General features: G+C 33.6%; 1 protein-coding gene across 1 annotated transcript; it reads left to right on the forward strand.

Annotated features, from left to right (window-relative positions):
* Window positions 1-587: 587 nt before the first annotated feature.
* Window positions 588-2,563, forward strand: LOC127729182 (transmembrane protein 45B-like). Its single transcript, XM_052236872.1, has one exon. The coding sequence runs from the start codon at window positions 724-726 to the stop codon at window positions 1,516-1,518; it is 795 nt and encodes a 264-aa protein (XP_052092832.1). The 5' UTR covers window positions 588-723; the 3' UTR covers window positions 1,519-2,563.
* Window positions 2,564-10,460: the final 7,897 nt, after the last annotated feature.

A 10,460-nucleotide genomic window follows, 5' to 3' on the forward strand; every position in this document is an offset into this window, starting at 1 on the left:
AAAAAATTGGAAATGAAAGAGGACACTGAATAACTTCTTAAATATTAGACTATAGATGTATATTTTGTTTTGTTTATTAGTTTTTTTTCTAAATTTGTTTCTGCATGTTTTTTTTTTTTTAATTGTCACTTTCAGAAATCCCCCCCCCCCCCTTTTTCAGTCTACTTCTACGCCACTGTAATAGTATTTTTTTTCCATAGTTGATTAACCTGGAGTAATTTAAACATGTTTAAGCTGATCTTAGTTTGGGGTCTTTGTCCCTAGTTTAAAGTAATGCGATGTCAACAGTTAATATGATTAGATTTTTGATTGCAACAGTTAGATAAGTAAATCAATTGAGACCATCACGTGACTTAAACTTTGAACGTTTCAAAAGGAATTCCATTTAAAGGTTTTGAATTTAGTTGTAAATCAATTGGTTTTTGTAATAAACAAACATGATATATATAGAAACTTCGAGGCCATGTATTGGGGAAATAAATTATATGATTACTTACATTTTATCTTAATCAAACAATTCACCTAAACTTTTATCACGTTTTTTCGTTTATTTTTCATTTAAAGGAAAACTCATTACATTTCATTTGTATACCTTTATTATAATATTCGATAGTGAAGCAAACACCTCACCTTATGATTAAAGTATGACCGGCATATATCACAAGATTATTTCACATTTTAAATCCTAAGTCGTAAGTGTCGTGTTGTCAGTATTTAGACCGAATGGGTACATTTAGTGGACATGCTATACCAGGATCGTTTTTTATTGTTTTTGCCATCTGGTGGACAATATGCCAGTATGATCGATACTACACCTGCCTTAAACGAAATGCACAATTTACGTCAACTCTCACATATCCACTTTCTTGTGGAAAATTTAAGATTCAATTATTTGAACCAATCATGAAAATAACTCTGGCAACCATTGGAATATGTGGAGAAATTTATACCGGATTTGATGAAGATAATGAACATTTTATTTATCCTGGAAATGCACAACATGCGACAATGTTTTGTGTGTTTGGAATAGGAGCAGTGTTGGATATATTAATTCATTATAAGTGTATAATACCGAAGGACATAGACTACACTGTTTTTATTCTGTCTGTGGGTATTGAAGGACTTTTATTCCATTTTCACCTGCATGGAAGAAATGCGCTAGATACACGGATACATACTCTGTTGATTTACGCCATTGTGTTCAGTGTTATCGCAGTCATTTTGGAAATGAAATACCGAAATAATATTTTGGCTGCTTTGACTAAGTCATACTTCTTTTTCGTACAAGGAATGTGGTTCTGGCAAATAGGGTTTATATTATATAATCCGTATTCTGACGCACAACCATTGAACCCGGAAGACGATTTTCAGTTAATGATGGTGCCTTTGTATTTTACATGGCATTGTGTAATAGTACTCTTTATAATGCTTGGGATTGGATTTTTTGTTGCTTGCTACCATAGACATTTATATCATAAAAATGAAGTGGATAAGTCCAGTTTGCAAAGTCTTTTGTAAAAAAAAAATTAGTAACAGGTGAACTATTAACAAGTGAAAATTGCAAATATAGTAAAGACATAATTTATGTTTAGTTAAAAAAAAACTATAGATATTATATATCTTAATTATTAAATAATGAGACTATCTTCGTAATACTATTATTAGCTCTGAAACCACACAATGACGTAAGTGTAATGTCGATTGTTTTTTTTTTTGCAGAGTGTGATTCCTAAATCTAATTTTAGGATTTAAGTGTAATGTATTGCAGAGTGTGATTCCTAAACCTGTTTTTAGGATTTATTCTTTTTTCTTTTTTGGGGGTTACTTTTTTTTACTTTTATTTTTTTTTGTACTGTTTTTGCTTTTGTATCTTCTTCACATGAATAGCAGGAATTGCATAAAACCACTCTCCTTCAACCATTTGTAAGTCAGTCAATATGGAATAAATTTCCAGATGTTTTATGGTGTTACAAAAAAGAGACTGCAGATACTAAAAGGGACAATCAAAAGTCATAAGTCGAAAGGAAACCGACACCACCACAGTGCTACAAAAAACGAAAAAAGACGAAAAGACAAAAACAACAGTCTACAAAGCACAATCGAAAGGATACAAGTGACATACTCGTATACTTCACATAAGAGGGTAGTTAGCGTGACAGGTCTGTGGATAAATACCTGGGTCAGTCACCTTTTGGAAAACCGGAACTACATTAGCAATTAGGTCATACTATATCATGATAATAGATGTTTTAAAATTATGGTACAGATGCTTAATATATGTATAGCAATATGTCAATACTCCATTTTCCGTTATTTTGATGTTTTCCACGACTTTGACTTCATCTCCGTTACGTAGTTAATTTTCATTACAGTACATAAAAGAACTGTTACATGTGTTCACTTTCATTTTGTTGTCCGCAGATGCAGGTTCACAGATGTTTTTTCAAGTAACATCTCCATTTTTTGCTTGAAGCTGCACTGTAAAAAGGTCATTATATAAAGCTGCTGTAGTGACAATCAATTTTATAATATGCTTGTGTTTATTAAAATTAATATTTTTTAATGTGCATTTGTGATTTGAACACCACTGTAGACGAAACACGCGTCTGACTAACTAAATTGAATGCAAGGCAACCTACTCTTATGCCTATATTGCATCTAATGCATCCAGGATCTTCAATTAAGAACACGTGTTGCAGGATCTCAATATTGACGAAATCAAGTCTAATATAAAAATAAGAAGATGTGGTATAATTGCCAACGAGACAAATCTCCACAAGACACCAAATGACACAGAAATTAACAACTATAGGTCACCGTACGGCCTTCAACAATGAGAAAAACCCATACGGCAGACTAGGTCATGTTGTAGATTGCATATATTCAAGTTCCGATCCGAGTTTAACTTAGCATTGTCAATACCGCTCCTCTTTCAAATGTGTTTACCAAAGGGTCAAAATATTGTTACACTTTTTTTGTTAATCTGCTAAAAATTATTCCATAGGCAAATCGCGAAAGAAAAGACGTAAAATACTCTTTCAAAATTGTTGAAGGTTGCATCTTTTGTCAAATGAATATACAATATATGCACATTGTCGGAAAATATAAAATTTATTTGTACGAGCTTTAAATAGAGACTGGAAGAAAAACGGCGCTCGCTTTTCAGTTGAAAATTTCCTTCCGTTCAGGAAAGGTGCAGACTGCGAAGAGGACATCAAATTGGGCTGTGACGCTAATAGGAATTTGAATTAACTTCGCTCGCAACAGAAGCAGGATACCGGGAGATTAAAAACGTATGCTAGACGAATATCACTTCGTGTTATCTGCTTATACACTTGTATTTGTATAGTGAAATTAATGGTCGATTGCAGGATAAATAAAAGTTGTCATATACCTGTCATTCCTACATGTCAAATAATATTACTGTCCGTGTAGACAAACAATGCATTCTTTTTTTTGTGTAAATGATTAATCGTATCACTTTAAACTGTTTAATAAAGGAATAAGGTATTGACAGACAATGACACTTACTAAAGAGGAAATCTGTAGTATGTGAATTTTATAAACCAACACATATTACTTTTCTTACGAATGATATTCGTTTAAATAATTTATAATTCGAAACTGTGTTGGTACATGTTTGCTTTCACTTTGTAAATAAATGACAAGGTCTATTGTGCCAAAATATTCATAGAACTAATTGGCACGCAATTAACGTACTTTTAAATACACACCTTTGTACTTATACATAAACACTACAATTTGTAAACTAAACCGTTAGAATAATAAGGAAGGCATACTTTTTTTAATTAAATCTCAGGTACACATGTACCCTGTGAAAAGTAAACATACACATATATTTTATTTTCCCCCCGATAAGCATGCGGTGAATTACTTTATATTTATGATCAGAGCACTGATTTATGGTATCAAATTTGTAATATTTATTTAAATCAAGGGTTTGTATAGTAATAACGTTGAAACATTAATATCTATAATTTTTTTTTATATGTATTCATCTATCTAGTAAAATAGGAAACAGCCAAATGCTGTAAACATTGTATTTAAGAGCTTATGACCTTTACTGTATGTCTATATATTACTATTTGCAATAAATAAATACCAAAAACAGCAAAAATAATTAATAAAAGAGACGTACCATATTTTACATATATACAAAAGAGAAACGTCTTTCTCGGCAATACTATAACTTATTGTTTTATTGCATTTAATAGAAAATGGGAATTTTGTGTGCAAACACGCTATCATTTTTACAGAAAATCCACAGAATTTATTACAGAGATTTTTAACAAATATTACTCACTTGTCAAAACGAAATCGTGGTGAGCCAGTAATCTGTTTTATGTATACAAATAAAAGGTGAAGAATTGCGATTTCGTTCAATCTACTGAATTTATAAATTGCATGCGTCCTTATAAAAAGACCAACAAACAATGTTGTAATGCTAGGACTTCCTCCATGGGAAATCTTTATTGTTCAAACAATTTATTTGCCTATTGACCCTGTAATTAAAGATCCATTTGTACGAGTTGTTTTCCCTAAAAGGGACTGATGAATGAAATTACAAGAGCAAATTTATCTGTGCGTAATCATTGTAATCTGATTTTTTTTCAAATTTTTAAATCACATTAAATCTTTTGTTAAGCTAAAAAAAACTTAGAATTTCAATAGTTACTTTTCATCAAAAATTGGTTAAAACGCCTATATATGTCATATATCACTTTTAACTTATCGTGCTTTGCATGGCAGCAGCTCATTTTGTACGATAACAACAGTCTATAATTGGCAGAGAGGAACAACTTGTATTAAATTTTTTTTAAAACGGAATCAAATCCATGTGAAGATGTAGGATTTTGAAAAAAAAGGAAGGGGGCGGGGGGGTGGGGGGGGGGGGGGGGGGGGGGGGTGGACTTAGCAAGCCAACTTTTGAAGTGATACTTGTGAAAGGTCTATAAAATTGCAAATGGAAACGGGGAATATGTCAAACTCGACCAAAGAGCAGAAAACAGCTCAAGGCCACCAATGGGTCTTCAACACAGCGAGAAAATCCCGCACCTGGAGGCGGGCTTTAGCTGGCCCCTTAACAAAAATGTATACTGGTTCAGAGAAAATGGACGTCACACTAAACTCCGAAACATATAAATGAACCAAAATTAAAAAAAAGCATACAAGACTAACAAAGGCCAGAGGTTTCTGACTTGGGACAGGCGCAAAAATGTAGCGGGGTTAAACATGTTTTGTGAGATCTCAACCCTCCTCCTATACCTATGCCAATGGAGAATAAACAAACCAGGGGCGGATCCAGCCATTTTTAAAAGGGGGTCCAACCATATGTCCCCATTCATAAGCATTGATAATAAAAAAGAGGGGTTCCAACCCCGGACCCCCCTTACTGGATCCGCCACTGCAAACACACAGTAATACGCACAATAAAACTCAGTTAAAAAGAAGTCCGACATAAATTAACAAAGATAAAATGGAGAATGGAAATGGGGAATATGTCAAAGAGACAACAACCCGACCAAAGAGCAGACAACAGCCGAAGGCCACCAATGGGTCTTCAATGCAGCGAGATTCTCTCGCACCCGGAGGTTGTCCACAGCTGGCCCCTAAATAAAATTGTGTGCTAGTTCAGTGAAAATGGACGTCACACTAAACTCCAAAACATATAAATGAACTAAAATTAAAAAACATACTAGACTAACAAAGGCCAGAGGCTCCTGACTAGGGACAGGCGCAAACATACGGCGGGGTTAAACATGCTTTGTGAGATCTCAACCCTCCCCCTATACCTCTAGCCAATGTAGAATAAAGAAACACATAGCAATACGCGCAGTTAAACTCAGTTTAAAAGAAGTCCGAGTCTTCTTTTAAGGACTTCTAGCAGTTACTGACTCCAGACCTCAATTAAAATGATTGAAAGATTATCTTCATCATATGAAAATTAATAACAATCGCTCCCGTTAGGGGTTTAGTTTCATACTATCATAAAATATACAAGAAGAACATAACCGTATCATACCAACATCTGGTTTTAGAATAGATGTGTTTATTTCTGATGCAAAGACTCTATGAGTGAATCAATATTAATTAAAAAAAATGCCATCTTTAATGACCTGACAACAGTATCGTAACTATATCCCTTCTGAATAAGTCTGTTTAAAGGTTTGGTTAGCTTTTGAGGTGAATGACGACATATTTGTGCTTTGTATAGAATATTACCATAAAAGATGGGATGTGAAAAACCTGAACGTATAAGATGTGTGCACGTTGATTTATATTTACGAATGATGTCTTTGTACCGATGATAAAATTTAGTAAATGTTTTGACAAGTTTGTGATATCGAAAACTCTGGTGTAATAATTTTTCAGTAATACAGAGATTTCTTTCGTTAAAATATAATACGTTGTTACAGACACGAGCGAATTGAACAAGTTGAGATGTATATAAACCGGCCATAAGATTGTGACAAGGGAACGTCACCATCTCAAAATGGATAATTAACAATAGGAAATGAAAAATCATTTCTTTTGTCGTAAATTTTGGTATTAAGCTTCCCGTTAAAGATATAGATATCAAGATTCAGGAAAGGGCAGTGTTCATTGGTAGTATTAGCTTTATTTAAAGTCAGTTCAGCAGGATAAATCTCTTTAGTGTACATACTAAAGTCGTCATTATTGAGAGCCAATATATCATCCAAATATTTAAAAGTGTTATTAAATTTTTGTATCAGATGTTGTTTCGATAGGTCTTTGCTGATTTTAGTCATACATTGTAACTCGTAACAATACAGAAACCGGTCTGCAATAAGTGGTGCACAGTTATTCCCCATTGGAATTCCGATAACTTGACGATACACGGAATCTCCATAGCGAACAAAAATGTTATCTAGTAAAATTTCAAGTGCAATTATCGTATCAAAGCAGGTCCAATTGACATAGTTCTTTTGTTTGTTGTTACTAAAAAAGACCTAAAAGAGTTTGAACATATATATTCGCATTCTGACTTTTTAAATTCCCATTTGATTAGGTATGTGAATTTTTATGTGAGATTATGAGGCATAGTGGTATATAGGGTAGAAAAATCAAAACTTTGAACAGATTCGAAATTACAAATATATGATCATACAATTTATCAAGTACTTCTAACGAATTTTTGACACTCCAAAAGTAATTAATTCAACTGTTTTCAAAGGCAATATTTGAACGATTTATTACCAGGTTTTTGGTTGTACCAAGTGTGCTAGTAAGTAGAATTGACAGCTTAATAGTGGAACAATGGCTTGAAGACGAAATAAATCTATATTTGTAAGGTGTTATGTGCAGCTTCGGAGCCAGTACATAGTTGGAACTTTCATGTTATTCGGTTCTGCTTGTAAAGAGGTAGCTAAAAGTTTATGTTTGTTACAGTTGTCATTTTCCGAAAATGGAGTCCGTTGGAATGTTGGTGAATTCATGATTTCTTTTGCAGCACCTCAATGTAAAATTTAGGTCAAACAATAATGATATCATTGACAGCCTTATCAGCCGGGACAAAAACCAATTCCTTGGCGACTTCTTTTAGCTTATGTTTGATACGAGAAATAGGGCTATTATGGTTGTTAATAGGAGTAAAATGTCCTCTCAAATGTTTAATACGAATATCAACTATGTTCATTACTGAATTAAAAAAAAAGAATCTAAGAATTTTTGTCAGCTTTTTCTCGTTTTATCCATTTCGTGCAGTAAGTACGGAGTGAGTCGTTGATGATGTTACGACACTCATTCCAATTAATAATTGACGGGGGACGATATATAGGTCCTTTACTAAGGAATGATTTCAACTCTCGATCATGGACGATTTTAAGGTCTCCTGTTATAACATGTGAACTGGGACCATAAATGTTTTTGGAATTACTGCAATTTCATGACGCAGGTGTATTGTCACTGATATTAACATCTTTACACACTTCGCTATAATTAAACACATATTTTCGGGTAGATTTTTTGTAAACATAACAAATAAGAGGGAGCTCATTATTATCAAAATAACCAGGAATTTGTTCTTTAACGGAATGTTCATTAAGAATATCTGCAATATTTACAAAATCAAAACCTTTTATTTTTTGACATATTTGATTTTAATGCATTTATCATATAAATGAAGTTCCATAAGGGGGCCCAGGCCCCCTGCCCCCTAAATCTGCATCTGCATCTGCAATTTGTAATTGGCAATTAGCTAGATTATTACTAATCAGTGTTATTGTCCCCGAGGGTTACTGAATAATAAAGATATGGTTACTTTGGTTTTGTTCCGATCGGCAGTAAAACCCCCACCTAAGTGGGGCATCCGTTTGGCTGTGCGGGATGTACAATTATACAGCCACGTCCGGTCATAATGGGGACGTTAAATCCGATGCCTCGTGTAGAGAGAGTGCCGAGTTCTCTGCTAGTTAAGAATCCTTGCAACAACTCTTTGAGGGGTCCGTGGGTAGCCTGTTGCAAGGCAAAATTTCCGTCCCTATCCAGTATACCCTCATTTTCCAATGGTATTCCGAATTTCCCGACATTTATCCGGGATGGTCCCTATGACAGGACCTTCCTATTGTATTTATTAATGATTTGTTCTCGTTCTGAACAAGCTTGAACTATTTTCCATCTGACATTAAGCAACCAACTATTAATCAATCAATCAATGTTATCATCAATGAATTAAAACCCAACTTCCAGGTAACAGTTAAAAAACTTTCTCTAGTGTTGTGTGGAATCATATTTGGATTCTATTTTTTTTTATTTTGACGATGTTTTTATTGCTCAGTCATCAGTTTTCTGGACACTTGTTTAATATATAACAAGATAAAAATGAAAAACAATGAATTGATAAGCACAACACTACTAGTACTCAGTCTGTCATGTTGTTGGAAAGGGAAACATGTGTGTTCTCTAATGTACAAATGATTTTAGTGAATAACCTTTATAAGATACGGTTGAAACTAAAATTTTGGAATGCTGAAAAAAGATTAAAATTTGTACAGAACATTCAAACCAAGAGAGCCTACAAAGGGGTTATAGTCATCTCTGCCTAATGGAGTTGCTACCTTAGTTTGATTAGAATCATATAACTTACGACCTACTAATGTACAATAAGAAGTATCCTTAATTCTGATTGCCAGCATGCTTCTCTTAATTTTTCATGGTATTCCTGAAATCTTTTTTCGAAAGTTTAACGGACGGCATCATGACTTAATTGACCGGTTTGGAATAATAACTTTAAAGATGGTCATTGGAACATATCAGGAGTTTACTTGTCCTTTGCAACAAGTATTGTACCTTTGGTATAGCCTTTCTGGGCATTCGAGTTTAGTCGCCTTTGGTTTTTGATGAGGTTTGTGTTGCCCAATCTTCAATTTTCTGAACATAGTTGAAAACTGGTATGCATATGTTGTCCTCTAATGAACAAGCGTTCATAGTCGCCGTTGTAAATTTTTATATATATAAATCTACAATATATGATGCGAGTGGGTAGCGATATTTTCCACTCAAGATTTTAATGTTAGCTATGAAGAGGGTACAAAATTGAGCCCAAAGGCAAACAGAATTAGAATTTGTATATCTTCCATATATGTTTCGGCCTTTCACGTATTAAATCCATACAACTGATTGGACACGGCGTTGGTACCAAAGAAGTTACCAATAATGTGGCATCATTAATGAATTACCATCGCGCAATGTATAAAAGGGCCTAATATGATTGTTAGTCTACTTTCATATACATTTTTTTTTCAGTGACAATGTATATACTCCTTGTCTATATTACATTTAGTTAATGTTAAAGTCAAATTTATTTCATATTTAATATAATTTATCATGTGTGTCATCGAAGGCGCTGTTACCAACGACGCTACCAACTACATGACATCAATAATGAATTCATGGTTTATTGCGCGAGACATCAGGCGCTGTACAAAAGTACCCAACAAGGCCTGAAAGTGTGTCCAGTTTGATTTATTTTTCGTTTTTCTCTCTCCAATGACAGTGTTTATAATCTCTACCTAAATTACACGATGTTAATGTCAAATTCAATTTAATAACATAATTAATCATTTTTGTTACCTATGTTACATGTATCAAGTACACCAAGGGGAAACTAGTTATCTTAATATTTTTAGTTATGAATCATCAATTCGATTTCCCCCTCTTATAAAGGAGAGTGAGAGAGAGATGTTGTCATGTCAATAGAAAAATATGTAGCATCTCGTGTGGTAAAACATCTCACGTTATCGATTTGTAACGGTAGAATTGAAGCATTTTTGAATCTTTTATGGTAATATTCTATGCAAAGCACAAAAATGTCGTCATTCACCTCAAAAGTTAACCAAACCTTTCAAAAGACTTATTCAGAAGGGATATATTTACGATACTGTTGTCAGGTAATTAAAGATGGCATATTTTGGAATTAA

The sequence above is a fragment of the Mytilus californianus genome, unplaced genomic scaffold, assembly GCF_021869535.1.
Source record: "Mytilus californianus isolate M0D057914Y unplaced genomic scaffold, xbMytCali1.0.p SCAF_2, whole genome shotgun sequence".
In the NCBI taxonomy this organism is placed as follows: Eukaryota; Metazoa; Mollusca; class Bivalvia; order Mytilida; family Mytilidae; genus Mytilus; species Mytilus californianus.

Bases quoted from the DNA above. Each gene is read 5' to 3' on its own strand.
- LOC127729182 (XM_052236872.1), top strand. From the start codon at position 724: ATGGGTACATTTAGTGGACATGCTATACCAGGATCGTTTTTTATTGTT.